Here is a 22,587-nt window from a genome sequence, read left to right as displayed (position 1 = left end):
TACCCAAATTCTTCAAAACAATTCGAAAGATTGATACTAAAAATGCTCCTTTGAAAAGAAAAAAAACTTGTATAAAAACTATAGAGATAGGCAGCCTGATTTTAAAATAGCTTGACACCATGATTAAACTTGGAACTTGTTAACCGCAATAAATTACCTTTCTTGCATTGTCAACTTAAAAAAAAATATAACAAATAAATTATTTTACCAACAGGAAATACAGTTTATCCAAACCCTACATCACTTTTTGTTAGAAAGCTCAAGTTTAGTTCATTAAGTTTGTTTACAATAATATCTTGTACATGTACATATACATGTATAGGATGCACCTTCTTAAACATGCAGTATTTTACTGTACTGCTTATTGAACCAGGAAGTTAATATGTGGTTGCGTGTATATATAATTATAGCCTCATATTTGGACATGTACCACTATAAATATACCATCCAGGCAATGTTACATAATTATATAAAACTTTTTTCCCCCAATATCAATGTATCAGTTTTGAGACAATAGTCTTAGAACTATTTTATACATCCTCTTCTTCCAGTTGTTATTCAGAACGGAACATTTCTTATTATGCCGCTATAAACAATGCAAGATCGCAAAATTTCCCAAGAGAGGGTAAAATCAATCTGTTGTCAATATAACATTGTACAGAGTATCTCTAAATCGGAACATACTTCACTGTAACATAAAGCTATTTACTAAACAAGTCTCCCCAGGATCAAAATAAAAATTCGGGAATTACTGCAGCTATAGGAATAAATGCCCTAATATATATATATATAAATATATATTTTCACCACTGACCCCCTTACATTTCATTCAATCAACCTTTAAAACATCATTTTCTTATCTTTTGAAACCCCCCCCCCCCCCTTTGCCTGTGCCAGACTTTTATGACGAAAGGTGTTCTTTTTAGCCTACATACTAATTACTAGTATATGCTATACTATATATATTTGTTCATATATATCCATATATTGCTGCCGTACCTATATTTGACAAGTATTTTGCTTAAAAGAGCCTTACCGCTGTTCCTGTTTCCATATTAGGTACGAGGGTCAGATGACTGCCGTCGCTCACTTGATTATCCAATAAATTCCCATGCAGTAATAATCTGAAAAACATAAGATCGCATACTTATTTTAATTGTGTATATAGACTTATATAGAGAAAATCAGTATAACCATTTTCTTCCTGTATTATCTGCATGTAACACAAGCTCAGTCGGAGAGACTATTTTAGATTCAGCACAATACTATGACATAATAAAATGTTACATCCACTAATTTTATAATAAATGGACTTGCTCCAATTCGACTTTGTAACTGTGAAATGATATTTCAAGAAGTTTTAAAATAAACTGGTCAGAGACTGGCATTGAATGTACACTAACCAGTGAAAATCCAAAGATTTGAGACAGAGCTTAGAAAAAAAGTTTTATAATCTTGAGGCCCGGTCTGATAAGCAGGCAGACCAACGGGTTTTTCAACCGTTTTTGGTCAGCCGAGACACACACTGATTCATTCAGTGTTGCCTGCATGTGTGTGGCCAAGGTAGAGCGAGCAGGGTCAACTGGCTGTATAATACCAGTGGTGTATAATTCAAGCGCACACTGATATCCAATCAAGTCTGGCATAAAACCATTGATATGAAAATGGCACCATGTTCCATAGAAATTTCCGGATAACATTTTTCAAGATCCATCATAACTCGGCAGCTATGACTCAGTTAAATTGAATATTTACAGGAATTGAATATTTCTCTGAGAATCGCAAAGATAAATTAACTTAAAATGAGTGTGCAAGCACTATGAAAAATAGATCATCTCAATACGAGATAAAGTCCCAGGTTCTGACATCATTCCATTATCTCTTTTATTTTGTTTTAACAGTGACAATGGATTAATTGTTGATATAAAGTCAGATCAGCACAGTCTGACCAAATTCCATAATATTATACACAATTTTAGCTTTGTCATACCCAAAAAGTAAGTATACAGGAGTAAAATAGAATAAATCTCACTGATTTATTCCAAGAACTATTGACAAAAAAAAAACTCTTATATTTGCTTGTTCTTATCAAAACCAAATATTTGCATTTTATATAAAATGCTGTAATTGATTACCCTACAGAACAATATCCAAAAATAAGTCGTTTTTTTATGTAGGATGTTAAGAATAAAGGTCAATTTCAACTCAATAAAAATACTGTCTGGGATAACATTATGTCTTAGGGCCTTGTAGATGATATGCCAGATATGATATAGTTCCTAATTGGATAGAAAAATACCCACACTGCCCACTGACAAATCATTAAATCTGTCCGATTTAATTACAACTCAAAACTTTATTGGTTAAGTAAAAAAAATCTCTTTAAGTAAAGACCTATAATTACACATGATTACGGCTAAAAAAAGACGCAGTTCTCCTATTGCAGCATAAAAATAGAAGCAGATAGCTGGGTTTTGCTGCGGAAGGGAAAGAAACCTCCGCACATTTAAGTCTGAATGAATGTATGAAACAAATTCTATACATCTTAAAATGAAACTACTTTTCTCTGGAAAATAATAAAAAAGATTCAGATTCTAGATTCATTGTATCCGATCAACTAAGATCAATGTTAAATGCTGCAATTATGCAATGTAAAGAGAAACAGGGTCCCTCGAGGGCAAGAGTGGGAGTCTCATTTATTCACTTTTAGAAAAAAATCTAGGTCACTAATTTGCCTTGTTATTCAAATCACTCCAGATACAAAATTGCCAGTGACATCAATATGTCTGATGATGATGATAATAATTATGGCTTAGTTACATATACAAGCTTTTATAGGCAAATTAGCCCCAACCAAAAATCATCCCATTTTAGGAATAAAAAAAAACCATTTATCAACCCTTTATGCTACGGAATTACATTTGGAATTATATATTGTACATTTGTACATTAATCAAAATTTAGGTTCTTTATCAAATTAATTAGATAATGGGCAACCGGTTGTGTAGTCCAAAATATTAGACATACAGGCTAGCTAGTCAATGCTAGAGCCTGGGTGGCACTTTCCACTGAGTACTGTCAATGAACAGGCTTGGATTAATCAAACCTAGCTGCAACATTTTCAGTTTTGCCGTTTGGTCATTCTTTTGTGGTTCTTTTTTTTCTTTCTCTCTTTATAATTATGTTGAGCTTTGCCCATAAGTTAAAATATTAAAAGTGTTATTTATAGGCCGTCCAGTAGTATCAGGTCTGTACAATGACGTGCAAGCTTAATACGGTTTTATATGGGAGGTATATAAGTTCTCATTAATATCACAGGATCAAATGATAATGTACCGGTTATATGGTTAGGCCTTATCAACAGTTTGTTTTTTTAATTTTTGAAATAAACTATTTCACAATCCTAGGAGGAAGTGTTTAAATTTTGAAATAGACTTAAACCACTACTGCGCAATCAATTATATCTTTATTGTATATCCGATTACAAATACTTACAAAAATAGCTGCTTAATGTAGATTAATAGATATGTTTAAATATTTCAAAGTCTGTCGCTTTTTTTCTAAACTTCCTAATATTTATGTTCATATCATATGTATAACTATAAAATTTTCTTAAATGACGTACAAATGTTTTGATTTGGAAATAACTGTATTGTTTTGATATTTAAATCTTGAAATCAACCCTTACTACTATGCTAAATATCTTAAATAGACTTGTCCATCTTTAATCAAGGATAAAACCATTCATTATTTTTAGGGAAAATTTTCAAAATCAGTACTAGCTCTAAGCTGAAAAGCAAACAGTGCCTACCACGATCAGACGATTAATCTTGGTCTGCACTGGTCGGATAGACAGATTCAGTTGACGTCAGCAGGAAAATATAGAATTTAAAGGTCCGCCAACTGTCAGACTACATGTACATTATAGGTATTGTCATTTACTTATTGCATATTTAGTACATGTATATTATATACCAATTTACCCGTGGACTTCTTGTAATGGATTTGTCAGGAACATGTTCAGGACGTCCATTCTAAGTTGAATTAGTGATTATAAAAACTAAACTTAAACCTTCATTAGCCTGGTCAGAGTCTGCATAGGTAAGCAGGGTGCCTGTCTCTCTTATATATTGGTTCATATAAAAAAAATTATAATAAAAAAATCATGTCAGGTATAAGTAACAATTTTAATTGCATTTGACCCTTAACCTTCTGCGAGCCTAAATTGCCTCCCGAGTAAATTAAACAATATAATATTACATGCACCACTAATTAAAGTAAAATCAGTCTTTTTAATCAAATGCATTCAGCTAGACAGTTTAAAGGTTAGTGTTTACAGATCGAGAAATATAAAGTTAACTGCGAGAAATATAAAGTTAACTGCGGGCAAGACATTATGTGTGTAGGTTTTAGATCTCCATAAAGATTTTGTGTGGGAGAGAATGCGATCAAGGCCAGTTACACTTAGATCAGCCGTCTTTCTTTCTTTCTACATATACATATATTGTCACCTAAGTGCAATAACTGGTTAACTACGATTAAATTCAGAATGACTTAACCCATTACTGCACAAAGATGGCGATATTCTTGTAAATATAATTATATATATATATATATTTATAATGTCAGTTCATCTGTAAAATCCTGGCTAATGAGTTAAAGCAGGTAAATTCTATATACTGTGGCTTGCAAAATTTTCATATTTTAACTTAAGTAAATTTAATAAATAAATTTCAATACTTGATAATATATAAATGGTCAGCTAATAGCAAATCAGTTTCACAAATTCAGCAATCTGTTTCACAAATTCAGCACCTCAAGAAAAAAGATATCAGGGCTCAGGTAACTATAATAGGGTTTAAGATAAAAATCAAATATAGCACGGGTGTCCCCAGGAGGGCGATCACCAAATATACCTATGCACCAGTTGCAGACCATTATTTTTGTCTATAACATCTGTGCCATCTGATTGTGGTCTGTACAGTTAACTTTTTAATCAGTACATGTTTTGAAATTTTTCCAAAAGAGATGAATGATTTTGTCCAAATTTTAAATGTTTAAGAGATATTTAGCGAGGTAAGGATTAAATGCTGCAATATACTTTCTTTTTTACAAAATACATCAAAATCCGGGTTCTCACTATTTATAGAAAATTTTGCTTTAAAAACATAGATTTCGCAGTAAACAAGTTACCGGCAATACAACATTAATTTTTGTATTTATTCTGAGCTCAGCTAGTTTGACAGATATACTTCAATATAATTTGAATCAAGAAAGAGACAAAAAAAGCCGCCCTTAAACTGCAATTTTGTTTACAATGTAAATCAAATAACTCCCACTTGAAACTATTGACAAATCATTTTTACAAGGAAGTTTTATCCGATCTGATATCGCAAAATCACTTTACGGCACATTTTTATCCCCAAGAAGGAAACAATAACACATCGAGAAGAGTCAATAATCAACGCAGCTCAAAATCAAAAAAAAATCAGACGCAAAATAACTATATGATATCCAATAATGGTTTTTAGCGCGGAAGTAAACTCCATCGTTAGCGTTAATTTTAATTGCACTTTGTCTCCGAATAAGTGATCATGTCAATAACTCCATTTTATAAAGACCGGCATAATCAAATTACAATGCGAGATAAATCTCTGTGGCTTGCCTAAATATGCATTTAAATCGAGACCAAATGCTGAAGTCAACTACAATCCAATTGTGCCCACTTTCTTGATTAAATTTTAGAAGTAACAAAAAAGTAAATCAAGAAAAACAGAACACTTCAATTCTATGTTCCTTTTTCATTATCTCGCAATTCATCGTGCAGCTATATTTGTTGATAAAGAGAGTTTATAAACATTAAAGCAGGAAATACAATCTGGTATAACAGCTGAGCTAAGAGATCGCATACTTGCGGTTTAGAGATCAACAGTGTTATCTGCAGTAAATCATCTATATACCATTAATACTTTCACTTCCCCATTAGTAAGAAGATTTACCAGTTAATTAATATGCTATAAACCGACTTTAACACCAGTATATCACATACTAGTAAATAATATAATCATTATAGGCAGACAACATTTTTCTTGAAGTCCGGCTACTTGTAGAGAAAATGGTATTTACAGGTTATCTAGGTGCATCTCATGAGAAGACCAAAGAAGTGTTAAAATTGGTATTAAACCCCCCAAAAAACAACAAAAACTAAACAAGCACTGCTTTTGTTACATTGGCAAGACATTTTAGAGTGAGCACATGTGTATAGATGGGCACTTGTGCAAAGCTGGTGACTCTTTTAAACATCAAGCCGAATTATAAATATTTTCTAATGAAAAACAAACTCAAAGTCTGGTGAGATTTGAGCCACACTAAGGGTATGCAATTTTTATATAAAGTCAACCCTCCTTTTCATTTGGCCAGTTCATAACCGAAGAAAAGTTTTTTATTTATAAATGTCTTTATATTTAAGATGCTTCAACCATCATTTTAATAATGACAACAAAAATCATCACTAGACTTACAGAGAAAACAAGCTTAAGCAAAAGCAAAATAATATGAGCTGTGTCATGACAAAACCAACATAATGGCTTTGCAACCAGTATGGATCCAGACCAGCCTGCGCATCCGCACAGTCTGATCAGGATCCATGCTGTTCGCTATAATCACTTCTCTACTTGTTATAGGGTTCGTAAGCGAACAGCATGGATCCTGATCAGACTGCGCGGATGCGCAGGCTTAGTCTGGATCCATGCTGGTCGCAAACGCACTATGTTGGTTTTGTCGTGACACGGCTCAATTATATCAAATATGGCACTTAAAATAGAATTCTGGCTGGCCTCCATCAGCAAGAATTCTCAAAATATACATCAACATTTTCTGTGTGCCAAACAATTTCCAAAACAGGATATCTACGATTCATCAGATGCTCATAAAGAGTATTGATCGGATATAAAAACAGCCATGTTCCATGCCAAGATTTCATTTTAGAAAATACTACAAACGTCACAAAGTGAAAACATGTTTCCCCAGTTATAGGGAATAACCTTTATAAGAAAATTAATGGTCTGTCAAATTCCATCCAAGAGACAATTTGTTGGATGGAAATTAAACAAGCACAACAATATCTTACCAATTTCCCAACACTAACAGTTTACTTGTGTTTGTCTAAATGTCAAGAGAGAGTTTTGGCTTCCGTTATTTACTGCCTGTATTATGCCAGAGAGGTTTCCTTTAATAAGACAAGTGAATTACATTTCCGAAAGTCTTAAGAGATTTAAAGGTTAACAGTGAGTTTGCATGAAACGGAGGAAAAGGTCATGGGTCGTACTACTAACATTTATCTGGAAACCTATCAGGTTTGGTTATCTAGTGAGCATTTCAGCAATGACCTTTTCGTGTGTTCATAAAAAAAGCCAAAATTGAAACCAGTGGCATGTTTGAGCTCTAATACATATAATGTGTCTGGTGTTTCACCTTTATCCTTTTAGAAAAAAACCTGCTGATTTTGCTGTATCGGATTCATTGTACTTTTGTTGTTAATATCATCATTACATGATAGGTTAAACAAATAAAACATAAAACAGAACATTTTAACAGTTCCCTTGTTATCAATAGAAAAAAAACCCACCTAGACAGTGGAAAATTTAAAGTTAATTGATTGATTCTAAGACTTGACCATATATCAAAAAAAAAATTCTGTATCACAAGTTTCATGTGGCAAGAAAATGTTACCCCTATTTTTTGCCTTCCCATATCACTAGTATTATGAGATACATGTTGAATTAAAACATTTTGATGCCAAGTAATACAAGGCAGGAAATTTAGTGCAAAAATTTACCAGGCATGCAATTTTTAGTAGGGAAAGTCCAAAATGCAAAACATAAAATGTCCAAAAAAAAAAAAAAAAAAAAAGGCAAGAAAAGTAAAAAATAACAGGCATGCAAATTTTTAGTCCAAAATACAAGGCAGGATAAGTCCTACATGCATGGTATAAAAAGTCCAAAAACAAGACAGGAAAAGTCCAAAATGCAAGGCATAAATAGTCCAAAAACAACACAAATTAAGCATTAGGTATTTTAGACTTAAATTAATCAACGCAATTACAGCTAAGTTCGCAAGAAGTCATTCTTATTTATGCGAGCTCATGTTGGAATTATTAACATGGCATTATAAATTTACTTCAAAAAAATGAACTGAGGCAGACTGTTTTCTAAATGCCTTATGATATTAATAAGAAAATAATGCAAAGTACTAATTTAAAATGTTGTATAAAGATTTTGTTTTAGAAAACTAATCAACTTCAGCAGACAAATACTAGAAAATATCATGAAAAGGTCATGACCTATAAAAAAAGTTCAGGTATAAATGTCAATTCATCATTATAAATCAAACTATAAACAAGCTTGGATTCACAGACAGCACAGAAAATGTTAAGTACTTTGCTATTCAGAATGCCCTTTCAGAAATTTAATTTTCCCTGATCTAAAAGACATAAATTATAGTTAAAATTGATAATTTTTTTTTCATATAAAAGCCGCCATCAGTCTGGTTGGTATCTCTTACACATGGATATTATATTAATGGTGAATACCTGACATTTATAAACTCTCTGACATTCTAATTGGCATTAATTATAAAGCATCTATTTCATCATATCATAGCCAAGTTTACCATTTGTTTGAGATTTACCACATATCATATTTCCAGAAAGGAGTATTAATAAACTCTTGGTGACCTTTTAATGCATCTTTTAATATAATATTCTAAGATAATATTTAAAGAAAAAAACAAAAAACAATTTGAATTACTTGGTGATGGGATTAAATGTAAGAATAAATATCGGCATTCAGAGTTCCTTAGATACTAAGGCAAACAAAAATTCGAAAACTTACGGCCCTTTCCCTACACGTAGACAAAAAATTTATACAGATCAAAATGAAATATTACAGACTGAGTCAGGTGGTCTTTAATATTTTTTTAAAAAAACTTTGTTGATGCATGTAGTTGAATAGATGTTAGTTATAAAATATAACGAGTTCTGAGTGAGCTTAAAAATCTTTTACCACACATGTATTTTAAGATAATTAAAATATCAAAAACCTAAATTAAAGTTTATACTTAATCAAAACATAATCATTCTACCCTCCTACATTATTTTCAATATTTAAATTTCTTTATACTTCACCCATTTCATTATAAAGCTCTTTAAGAAAAAAAAAAGCACGCATTTAAGGCCCACATATTTTTAAGAATGTTTGGCTTAAACTTTTTAATTTTCTCAAGCTGCCTACACAATTTGGGTCAAATAATATAGTGTATGCATGATCAAACTAATCTACCATAGTACAATACATATGTAGACGTATGAACGCAAGGCCACGTTTTTCTGACCTAAATATTAAGTAAGCAGTTATGTTACGCCTACACTTATTATCAAAAACAATCTTTAAATATGAACAAAAACATTTGGTTGCTACAATTCAATGAAATACAAAATGTCAAAATTCAGATATTCTAAAAAGAGCCGCAATAAAACAAAGGGCATTTTACTTTTTTGTTGTTCTCTTTTATTTACACGAGACACTGTGATCCTTTAACCCTTGATGTAATCTAGTAACACTTCAATAAAACTTTCATGTCATTTTGTGGTTTACAAAGATTACTTGGTCCTCAATGGCATTATCTGCTGCTCTAACATTGTACTTTATTCGCAATTACAGTCAAACTCGTATTTCATTCGCATATACAGTCAAACTCATATTTCATTTGCAATTACAGTCAAACTCGTATTTCAACTGCAATTACAGTCAAACTCGTTACAGTCAAACTTACTCTTCATTCGCAATTACAGTAAAATTGTTAGCAAAATCTACAGAAAAAAAGTTTGTGGAAATCTTATAGTTAAACCCCTTTTAAGAAACCTTTTTGGTATCTTAGGTGAACAGTAACACTTAGTTTTAATGGGCCTAAAGTGGTAGCTACTACAGTAAAACTGGTGTTAAATATACCTTGTGGTAACTTCTATAGTAAAACCTGTGTTAAATACACAACAAATACAGTAAAACCTGTGTTAAATACACCTGATGGATACTTCTAAAGTAAAATCTGTGTTAAATGCATCTAGTGGTAACTTCTATAGTAAAACCTGTGTTAAATGTGCGATGTGGTAACTTAAATGCACAGTTAAATAGTTTACATACTTATCTTTTATAATTTAAGAACAATATATCCCAGAAAGTTCAGCATCATTTAACCTTTAATGTGTAATTTTTTAAAATTACCACAAATAATTGTTCATCTTTAAACCATTAAAACTTAAGCAAGGAAAAAAAATGTTCCTGGGATGGCTGACATTTTGAAAATGTCTTGGCAATCATAGTGACCTTTACAACAGATCATTTTCAGTAGAAGAAATATTGTTGGATGATAAATGATTTTCAATAAAGCCAATTGTTTATCTAAATAAACAGCTGAAAATGTCACAAGGAAATGCTACCACCAGATAAATACTTCCCCAATGTTTCTATTGTAGACAAAGTTTGTAACATTATAAGACCTCTTAATGTTTCTGATGTAAACAAATTGCGTACTAGAAAAATGTAAGAGAGTATAATAACTTAACCTTTAGCCTGCTGACGTAAACAAAATCGCTAACCGTGCAGTACAGACCAAGATCGAGGAAAGCACATCAGTGAATATTATTTTGAAATTTGAATTAATTCAGTAAATATTTTGAAATTTTTTCTAAAAATATAAAAATGATGAAAGGTCTTAAAAGGATTACAATTTATAATTATAAGTAAACAAATGTTTCAAAATGTGTTGATAACTTGCAACCTGCAATATTTATTGGTTTCTAAAGTTGTTTTTTTTTGCCTTTGTAATACGCTAATATCATAATCATTTAGCCCTTTTTAAAATTCAAAAGAACTGCATTTGTGAGTCATAATATTAATTCATTATTTAATAAAAGGGCTTTAAATTAAGCTCCTACTTTTAAATTAATTTTGCCACATTTCAGTGTACTTATACAGTATATGAATATAACCACAAAATTGACTGCATGATGCACTTGTAACAGACTGTTTGTGGGTTTGTTTTTTTTCTCTGAAAACTTCTCAAAAATATTACTTCCGTAACCAATTGGTTGACAATTAAAAGAAAGATTTTTAAAAGTTTTGAATGAAAGTACAAATCTTGGCATTTCTAAAGATACAAATCAATATCTACTATTTGGATTTGGAGTTCATTAAAATAACAAATGTTTGGACATAAGTTCCACATCAATGTGGTAAAAGTTTCAAATTTCAAAAATCCTGAAAATCGCAATTATAACTATGGAAACTTGTTGTTTTCCTTCATAAATATTCTGATCATTATGAAAAAGATTTTGCTGTGAAATTTGAGACTTAAAAGTCCATAATTCAGGAAAATCCTAAAAAAAATTGCTCAAAAAATTAATTTATTAACCTTAGTGCACCTGTAAATAAATAATTCCAGGTGTACAATTTTAAATAGTGACACTAAGATTAAGACAGGATGATAGTGTGGGGAGGGAGGGGAATAAATCATATGTCATTACCTTCCCCCACAGTCCTCAAGTGAATGCAGTTTAGACTAAGTTTTGATTCACCATCAGAAAAGCTGGGTCACTGGCTGAAGGAATTGACAGAAATTTTACCATCTTATTGTTTTACTAACTCACATGATTATAAATTTTTAAAACTGCAGCACAATGGGCCATTATATTTATATTTTCCATGGGAGGGAACAATGGGGTGAAGGAATCTAGGGTTAAAACTTATAATAACTGTTGCATAACATTAAAACTGAAAAATAATCTGTTCCAAAAATATGTCCACAATTCTGATAATGATTCTTTTCATACCGCCATTCATTAACAAAATGTATTCAATTATTCACATTTTATTACATACTGGAAAAGGTTAAACATTTAAACACCAAATATATAACAATTAAATGAGAACAAGACTGTATTTCTAATAAGGCTAATAAATCTACCTTCCAGGTCAAAACATTATAATTATAAAACAAGTGAAACAAAAAAAAACTGAAGTACATAATTACCGTAACAAATTTGAAACTATGAAATTTCAGCATTTTAACAGCTGTAACTTGTCTAAAACTTCATGTTTTCTTTGCTAAACATTAAAGATCAATAGCAACATACATTTTCTACCAAATGGGTTACATTAGCCTAAATGATATATTAACAAAAATAAATACATGTACGTACATAAAATGACAGACTAATGGACTAATGTCCAAAGCTTCGTTATGACTGTTAAAAAGGTATTCAATACTTTTTTGAGCAATATTTTATACAAATTAAAATAAAAATAGTAAAATAGTCTTCACAATTTTTTTTTTTGTAAATTTTTTTGCAAAAGCATGTGGACACATTTAAAAGAAGCATGTGGACACATTTAAAGCAAATGTCCCTGAGTGGGCAGGATTAATGATAAAGTCCAAGAGTCCAATTAAAGGCTTGCAGATGTTAATGCATTATTAAAAAAAGATGTTTATATGTCTATTCATGCAGTGGTGATTCCAATTGTTTCCCTTCTTGAAGTTGTTTTCTTCTTATAAAGAAACTGGTTTTAGTCATGCATTTCACATTCAAAATAAATGTGATGTCATTTGAAAATTATGTTTTGATAATGAAATTGCCAGAGCCACTATAATGCAGAAGCTTTTTTTACATGGTGCCCTTAGTTAAGCATATTAAAAACATTCATCAATGGCATTTGTTGCATGTTTCATTCTCAGTTAATGCACAGCTGCTTGCACATTTTTTATGCAAGAATCATCAATAATCTTCATCTATTTCTTAATTTTCACTCAACTAGAAAATATTGAAACAATATAAAGTATATAATTATATCTTATTCATTTCAGTTTCAAAAATAAGCAAAAAACATAAGTCAAATAATCCAAATCCAGATTGTAAAAAATATTTTGTACACAATATTTTTTTATATAATATTTTGTTAATCAGTATCTGTGTACTGCATGCCTTACTTTTTGGTTGTTTATTTCTGTTCTTTTGTTCAGTCCTTCTGAATGTTGGGTACATTAGGTATATGAAATATCAAATATCACAGAGAGACTATAAATAAAACTTTGAGTCACGGACTAAACACCTTCTGCTTTGATAAATGGCTAAAATTAGCCTATGAAATAGTGTGTTATCAGATTTCGAAATGACTTTACATGATGTTCAGTCACGTCTATATTGTCCAGGTGCTATATTAACTTGACTCGGATCAGTTCTCTGCTGGTTATATAAATATCTCAGTTGATTGTAGTAAATTTTGAAAACTGTCAATGAAACTGTAACAAATTTTGAATAAGACGGTACATTATAAACATGTTCTATGACAGGTTTCAAAAAATTTAAAATCAAATTTACGATTGGATATATGTAAATTAAATATCTCTAGTCCTATATGTAAAATCTGTGGCTGCCAGTCAGCTTATAAAGCATTATGTTCATGAACTAGCTTATTAATGTTCATGAACATATGAAGTTTCTGGATATTCATGAACTATTCAGAGATGATGAACAAGCAAATGATGATGTTCATGAACTGGTTCATTGAATGTTTATGAACGTTCATGAACTGGTTCAACTGGTTCACGAATGTTCATGAACTGGTTCATTGAATATTTATGAACTGGTTCACTGAATGTTCATGAGCTGGTTCATTGAATATTTATGAACTGGTTCACTGAATGTTCATGAACAGTCAATAAACTGATGAACATGTGCTGACAGGAGTCCATAAAAATGGCATTGCATGGCCTTGCATATACTTTGGAGCGACGTCATTGAATATGTTAGAGTTACAGGTTTGTCAATGAAAAATGATTCTTTTTCACTTTAAACAGTCTTAATTTTGTGTACATGTATGTGATAAAAAGAATATTATATTCATGTAGGTTCATATCTAATTTATTGAACTCATTGAATAATAAAATATTATGCTAACGCCAGACAATTTTATTCAACTCGTTCAATAATTTCAGTACTGAACTTACACTCATTCAATATCCTCTATACCTGACAGCATATAAGAATGACAATAACAATTTTATTTCAATTTGGTATCTATATATAAAACACATTACAATTAACACAGCATGTTTGGATCCTTCTACAATTAAATTATTACCTGTAGTTAATGCTTTATAAAATAAAATGTTTTAATATTTTCAAAAAAACTGCTTATATCGTATGACAGTGAAATATCTATTTTCTTACATTGCTTGATACAGCGTGTTCTATTTTAAATTATGAAATGACGCAGTGTATCATACTCCAGTAACTTTATCACCCTTCGCTACGGCATAAGAATAATGATTTAGAGATGAATGATAATTAAATGTGCATTTTTTTCATCTATTTAAGGAAAAGTATTTCTAAATTTACTTCACTGTTACTTTCATATTTTTTTTTATTTAAGATACAAATAGACTTTTAAATCATTCAGGTACTATCATAGCTAAAAGCTATTTGAATTTGAAGACCGCATTGACGTAAGCAAATTATATCTCTCAGTCCATTTATAATCCAGGGTGACGAAAATTTTTATCAGATCAAAGAATTAAAGTTGAAGAATTCGCTGTCATACTATACAATTGTATACTGTGACGTCAATCTCTGCCTACTAGAGAGTGTATTTATAAAACAAATACAGGTATTAAAATAGTTTAAAGACTGAGTTGCTTATAGCTCGTTCATATTTTAGATAGAAAATTTCAAAATTTAATGAAAACAAAAGAGCTTAAACTAAATTTAAAAAGCTCTCTATTTACTTAAAATTAGCCTTGATAGGATTCATTCAATAAAGATTATTTAGGTTTAATTCAGTATCTTTGGGTTCCACTATGGTTTATTACGATTCCCATATTAAGATAATAAATTCTTATAAAGTTATAATTCTGTAAAAAGTGATCAATATTTTATCAAATTCTAAAGTACTTGTACACATTTATACTGTAAACATTTTGGTAAAGCCTACATGTACAAATGCCTTAAAGGGACTCCACTGAGTTTTTTTTTTTTCGACATGGCAAGACTGGACATAATCTTTCGATATTAATGTTCTATTTGATGAAGGTTTATATCAATAACTTTTGTGCAAAATTTCAGATCATACGCTCACTACTTTGTTCCAGAATAGTAATTCTAACTGCGAAAAATGATCCAAAATAGCACACTTTTCACTCAATTCGGCTAATAATAGCAGAAGATATGATTTCAATTTATTTCTCTGTACATTTAACAATTATCTTTTGCATATCTTTCCATTTTAAGTGTCCCAGCTGTTCTTAGTGAAAAATTCAAATTCTATGGGTTTTTTTTATGGGCTTTTGGACCTCAGTGGAGTTCCTTTAATAATCAATATAACATTACAAAAATGCTGTATATTAATGCTTAATGTTACAATATCCTCATAACATAATATTAGCCAATCAGAATGTTTACATGTCTTTATCTCAGGAAAAAGAGTAATTTTATTAAAGTGTTCAAAATAACAAAAAAAACTAACCCAAAGAACAGTAATTAGAAACTTTATACATGCTGTAACAGGAATTTTCTGAGAGAATTTTATATATTTGTAAATATTTATTCTCTAGTCTAGTATACCAAAGCATAAAAGGTATATGGCAGTATGGATTCAACTATCGGAGGGGTTAATGCCTTGTGGTTAATGCGGTATGCCAGTGTATCATTTTATATTCTACATGGAAAAGAATTAACACTTGAATGCCTCTCTGCTTGAACTTCATGATCTTGTAACTCATCACCTACCGTATACAAACACACTGACTTCAACATCATTTTGAAATGGCACATAATGAATAATTCAACTTATGGCCCAATTAAATCAATCAAAAGTTCATACATTAATATATACTGTGTATTTTATACAGGTAAAAAAACCAGCGTAGTTAAACACTATATATAGCTCCTTAGGTTACATACGGATCAGGCCAATCCATCTTCAGTAAAACTTCCTTGAAAAAGAAGTACAAAATATGATAAATGTTGACATATTTTATAATTGTACGCGTATATATAACAGTTAAAACTTCCTTAAAGCTCGAACATACAAGAAAAAGGGCGAGGAGGGTCTTTTACAGACTTAAAAAAATATTAAACCACTGGGATTTTAATCACAAAAATATAATGATGTTCATTATAAAATATACATATACAATAATACAACCAAGCTCGACATAGTTTCTAACTTTCTAAATGCCTTGAATCAATGCGTTTGATGTGAAACCCATGAGAAGTGATTTTTTTTTTTAAATTTATTTTGACTTTCATTTATGGAAAGCCCTTAAACTATTTTTGAAATTCTGCGAGATTCCGGCCATGGCATTGTTTTCTTGTCACCATGGAATTTATCTTCTTTCTCCATCACATTTCGCATCGGTACTGGTGTTTACACTGGCAAATAGTCATCAATTGTGAGTAACATTAGCTGTTATAGAAATCAATCAATACTGCCTCCCACCAATGGAAACATCTGACACAGTTAGCTGCTGCTGTCGACAGAGACTGCTGTTGTCAAGCTTTTGTTATTATTACTCATACAGTTTCTTTGTAAACAAATAATGGTAGCTATATATTTCCTATTCAACTTAGGTATTTTGCAATCAAACTGTGTCAGGAAGAATTTAGGTGCTGCGAGGTCATTAGGTAACAAAATATAATATTTGAACAGAACTGAATGAATGTAGCGGAATCTAATTTGTGTGCGAAAATTTGAAGTTTAATACTTACAAACTTAATATGATATGAGGCATTTCCCTATGACTGCGGACGTATAATTAAGATTTCTCTCTTAAAAACAATTACTCGCCTCATCTTTTTTAAGTGTCAATGAAATTATACATATGAAACTTTGGGAAAAAAAGAACTTTGATATAATAAAAAACTATTAATCAAAATATTAAATTAGCTTTACTTGCCAAGTTAGAATAACTTAAACTTGAAATACTATAACAATGTACTTTAAAAAAAAAAAGTACCGGAAGGAAAAATTGACACATTTCTAAGAAGAACTTGGATATGTTTTAAAAATAACTTTAACACATTTCATAGAAATATATAAATTCTTTGAAACACTATTTTTTTAGTATAGATATTTATATATACATTATATTTATATATATATTAAACTCAACTTGAAGCTTATATGGTCAAAACTTTAAAAAAAAAATGCAAAATGAAAAATATTAACATGAATACATGTAAGTACATGCATATTCCTAAACTGACCTTTATAATATTTCGAGTTATTTTGAAACTGCACAAGATAACAATGTGTGTTTCAGAAAATAGAAAAAACGAATGATTTGTTCCAGTTCTTACCCCGAACCAGTTCTATGTATAGAATGGCTGTTCAATATTAAATGAAGTAGTTAACTTATTGTGTCCATAGTACCATAACAGTAGATCTGATCAATATAAACAAATTCCTGTCACATAGCTGACTCACCTGACTATTTTGAAATTTTCAGTTTCTGCAGGTAAAAAAAACAAAACGTATGATGGCATAGCTCGGTAAGCTAAAACATATAAGAGACTTGGGGTATTCCCTTATTTCCTGGCACACAACCTTTTTAATAATAGCTACACAGGACATAGTGGTTGCAGGTGTCAGCTCATTGACTTCCTATAAATCTCTGTATACATCATATTGTGAGGTCAGCTTGTCCAACTTGAGCAGGCATTCATTTCGACATTTTTAAAGCAAAACTCACAGTGAAGTTCTATGACTTGAAATCAGTTAATTTAAGTTGAAGACATAGAGAGAAATGTGTTCATGCAACCAGGGTTTAGGCCTGAATGTACAACTGTCATATCAGAGCCTGGGAATAAAATGTCTTTATAATTTCTTAAATGGACCTGTCCAGCTTCTATTTTGGAGTTGTCCATTATCATTTTTGGGGATATCTGTATCTATGAAGGTTAAAATTCGAAGTTTGTCAGCTAACAGTATAGAGTCTGGCCAGACTGCACTGATGCGCAGATAACAACATATCTTGCCTGACCCACAATGGCTGCCACCTGGTTGCCTGAACCACAATGGCAGCCACCTGGTTGCCTGAACCACAATTGCTGTCACCTGGTTGCCTGACCCACAATGGCTGCCACCTGGTTGCCTGAACCACATGGCAGCCACCTGGTTGCCTGAACCACAATTGCTGTCACCTGGTTGCCTGACCCACAATGGCTGCCACCTGGTTGCCTGACCCACAATGGCAGCCACCTGGTTGTCTGAACCACAATGGCTGCCACCTGGTTGCCTGACCCACAATGGCTGCCACCTGGTTGCCTGAACCACAATGGCAGCCACCTGGTTGCCTGAACCACAATGGCTGCCACCTGGTTGCCTGAACCACAATGGCTGCCACCTGGTTGCCTGAACCACAATGGCAGCCACCTGGTTGCCTGAACCACAATTGCTGTCACCTGGTTGCCTGACCCACAATGGCAGCCACCTGGTTGCCTGAAACACAATGGCTGCCACCTGGTTGCCTGAACCACAATGGCAGCCACCTGATTGCCTGAACCACAACGGCTGCCACCTGGTTGCCTGAACCACAATGGAAGCCATCATGTTATCATTGTAACATGAGTGTGAGAGACACAAATACATGTACATATGTATATCATGATCAGAGTGGAGCCATGGGGTGTTTGCATTATAAATGCAAAGAACTCTGCAGTTCATACTATAGGTGTTTTCTTTTAAGCTCTATGAATACTGTAAACTACAATGTATATAGTGACCCAATAAGACAGATGTCTGTCATGTTCTTATGACATTTATTGGCGACGCCGGTGAGCGGCGTCGTCTATTATGGAACGCTTTTTATTTTTGCCTATGGAAGGAGCTGTTATTATTAGCAGTTAATTTCATGTTGTGTAAATTAGTTTTATTTTGATTCGTAAAAATCAAGTAAACAAATGTGTTGTTATATTTGTATTTAATAACTTTATGTAAAAAGCATGTGCATTGTGATATTATTTTCACGAAATTGCGGGTTAAGTTTAACAGCTTGTCCCTTAGTTTTAATGACAATACTAAAACCCGGATTTCGAATATCGTTGTGGTCTAGATTAAAGCCGTATCATTTATACATTTTCAAAATTTTCCTACAAGAAGAAAGTTCACCTGCAATTGAGTATAAGGATAGGTAATGGAACTGTTGTAAACGATTATCCTATTGATTTTATCCTTATTACATTTATCTGTTGCGCAGAATGGTTGTTTTTACAAAGTGTACCAGTATCTGGATGTTGAAAGCTATCCGATTTTCTGCAATTACTGCTGACACATGGCCATCTATTTTTTTATGAATACTTTACCATTAATTTGCATGGCTTGATAAAATTGAACCTGCAACATTTCATAATTTTGCTGTTTATCGTGTTCTTTTGGGTTTCAGGTTTTCTTTATTTTAAGGGGAAGTAACTTATGTTTACTAAATTATTTGTTCTTTTCTGTCTATCTTAGGTATTACTTATAATACTATTTTGTTGTATATAATTCACCAGTTGTAAGGTCATCAAAAGCATGTTAATGTTAATGTTAGGATTTCATATTTATTTAATATAAACTGGGAATTATTAATGTTATGTGCATGTACATGTATATCTTAGACAGTAGTATATTGATATGTTGAGACTTATAATTTTTCTGCATTGAAGAGTTACAGTTATGTCATTATCATTAAAGGAATGAGACTTTTATTTAAAGTTATAAATGATTATACATGTATTGATTGAAAATGTCCTTGGATCAAGCAATATAATTAATAAAGTCTCAAAAAATCATATTCTGAATAGTTATTCTAATTTTAACATAATAACATGTGCATAGTTTGAAAAGGACAGCTTCTGTCTTATCTATTTGTAATGAAGAGACACCGGTCTCAACCTCCAGGTCTCCTGAGTCAACGCGACAACAGACTGTACATAGAGTAGATTGTTACTTGCCCTTGAATAAATTTGTGCACTAAATTTATAGTGGGTGATTTGTGCCACATGAAAACCAACATAGTACAAAAAGTAACTGGGCGCCAGATGAAAACATGAAAATACAATCTACCACAAAGTGGTTTGTTTGTTGTATTTTCATGTTTTTGCCCGGTGCCCTTGATGCAAAATACAAATCAGCCTTCATAAAATTTCTTATGTTGGTCACAGGTTAATGAGTTCTGGTCAAGCTCAAAGTTTTTCTCATCCTATGACTGCATATAAGCATGAGTTCAATTTCCTATGCTCTGTAACATAAGAAATTCACGAACACAAATCGATATAGTGGGGAAATATGTTGTGGTTTAGAACTGTTTCATTATTAAAGAGAAAATGTGTAGCAGGACGGATAGCTCAGTTGGTCTTCTGAAAGTCATGGGTTTGAGTCATGGTCAGGCAGTTTCAGTCAGGGTTTAGAAGTGGTTTTTCAATTGACACATGTTTGATTCATTTAACAGATTGCATTATTTGAAATGGACAAAGGCAGTATTGCATGATACTTTTAGATCTACAAAGGGCATTTGATACAGTTGAACACACTATCCTGCACATGAAGAAGTTGTTTTTCTTCTTCTTCATGAAACTTCAAGCATCTGCCATATATAATGACATTCTTACATGGTTTAAGTCTTATCTCTGATAGTAGCTGGTTGATGTGGCTGGTACTTATTCTACTACTGCTCTGAGTACCTATGCTGTCCCCCTGATGTTCATTTTAGGTCCTCTTTTATGTCTAATATATGTCAATTACATGTCTTCAACCCTAAGCAATAAGCTTTTATTATAATGCACAGGCACGAGTATCAGACCTTGGATGAAAAAATATGGCCAGATTGATAAAAAAAACCTGTGTTCATCTTAAAAGTGTCAACAACCAAAATAAAATGTAAATAATGACCCCCTTTAAAAATATACTTCAAGTTGATAGTATATTTTTAAAGGGGATCATTATTTACATTTTTTGTTTTGGTTTTTATAAACACAGTTTTTTTTATCAATCTGGTCATCTGGTCATATTTTTTCTTCCCAGGTCCGATACTCGTGCCAGTGATTATATGCTGATGACTCAGGAATCCTTGTGTCTCATAAATTAAATCTGAAGAAATTCTTTCTTATAACATGAGTCTTATAAGATTGCTTAATTGACTATAAATTGCCTTTGCATCTTGGCAAGACAGAGTCTATTCTTTTTTGGTTTAAGTTTCAACTTAACCTGGCCCTAGCCTCCAGGTCACATGTAATGGTACTGCTATAAAGTACAGCTCTTTTGTTAAGTATTTACGTGCAAATCTGGATCAAATTCTTTTGGCGTCGCCCTTTGATGCTTTGCATCAATGCTTTTCTTGTTTGTTGTATCAAAGAGGTGCTTATTTGAAACATTTGTATTATAATTATGCAAATTTAAAGTTCATGTAATAAAATGCATAAAATGCACTATATATTATTCACTTTTAAAGGCCAATTTAACAGTAATTACATCTTGATATGTGCACAGGCCTAAAAATATCACTTTAAATACTAAATAGTCCTAGTTTAAGGACAGTTTCACTGGAGCCCATTGAAGGTTATATACAACATATCCTAAACATTGTGGAATCTGATCATATAAGTAAACAATTCATAAATAAGCAATCCAATAACTGTTCAAAGATGGTTTTTCATTTGGGAAGTACCCTAAATATAAAACTGCATCTTAGTAATTACAGAATGTGAGAGAGGGAAAAAACTCAATATCAATATCAAATGTTGTTGTTTTTTTTTTATCAGATATGCTGACCTCAATGCAAAATCAGCTTGTTAATGCCATTGCATTTTACTAGATTTTTTGGTTTGCTTTTTATATTGCATTTTACCATTTACGAAAAATTTTCATTCATAAATATAACAATAAATGCATGCACTAAGTTGCATATCAAAAGTATGCAGCAGAATATTGAGAAAGTATGAGGAAGAGATAGAAAATAAAAGCATACCTATCCTTATACAAAAGGCTCATGCGTTCTGCATGTAAGCGAAGTTTTCGTGCAAGCGTGTACTTAATTCCTGCCACAGACTCAAACGGTGAAACTGAAAGTTGGTACTGCCCACCGGTAGTCGGGCAAACTGTCAAGCGCACTGGCCGAAGCCCTGGAGCATTTACAAAATTAATCCTACCACTGTCTCTGTTCATGATAAAAAGTCAAACAGTCCCTTATTCCTATTAACTGTGCAAGTTTGTCCAAAATCTTAAAGAATAACAATACGCAACTGTCAAACTATAAGCGCGTGAGTACGCTACACCGATGAACTGTATGTTCTACTATATCTTTCAGTAAGCATCCAATCAGATTCGACTATAAATTGGAGTAGTCCTGTAGGGGTGAACCAAATGCGCGTGATTGTTTTTAAATGTAAACAAACGGCCTGATACTTAATATTATTCTATATATCTATGAAGTATCAGTTACTTAGATCAATTGTGACTTAAAATGTCATTAATAGCTTAAAGATTACACAGGAAAGGC

General features: G+C 31.9%; 1 protein-coding gene across 2 annotated transcripts in view; it reads right to left on the bottom strand.

Annotated features, from left to right (window-relative positions):
* LOC132735940 (midnolin-like) overlaps nucleotides 1-22,384 on the bottom strand; it is a 44,061-nt gene extending 21,677 nt beyond the window's left edge. The window contains exons 1-2 of one of the 2 annotated variants that reach the window (XM_060722980.1): nucleotides 22,057-22,384; nucleotides 1,037-1,124 (exon numbers count right to left, since the gene is read on the bottom strand). In XM_060722980.1, the coding sequence (XP_060578963.1) occupies nucleotides 1,037-1,124; nucleotides 22,057-22,253 (285 nt within the window). In that variant the 5' untranslated portion in view covers nucleotides 22,254-22,384. Of the gene's footprint in view, nucleotides 1-1,036; nucleotides 1,125-5,665; nucleotides 5,846-22,056 lie in introns of those variants that run through there. The other variant, XM_060722981.1, reaches the window with a different exon arrangement.
* Between the last annotated feature and the right edge of the window lie 203 nt (nucleotides 22,385-22,587).

Source organism: Ruditapes philippinarum, unplaced genomic scaffold, assembly GCF_026571515.1.
Source record: "Ruditapes philippinarum isolate M1 unplaced genomic scaffold, ASM2657151v2 ctg582_1_1_1_1, whole genome shotgun sequence".
Classification (NCBI taxonomy): domain Eukaryota; kingdom Metazoa; phylum Mollusca; class Bivalvia; order Venerida; family Veneridae; genus Ruditapes; species Ruditapes philippinarum.
Note: the sequence above shows the minus strand (reverse complement) of the source record. Positions and strands in the feature narration are given on the sequence as shown.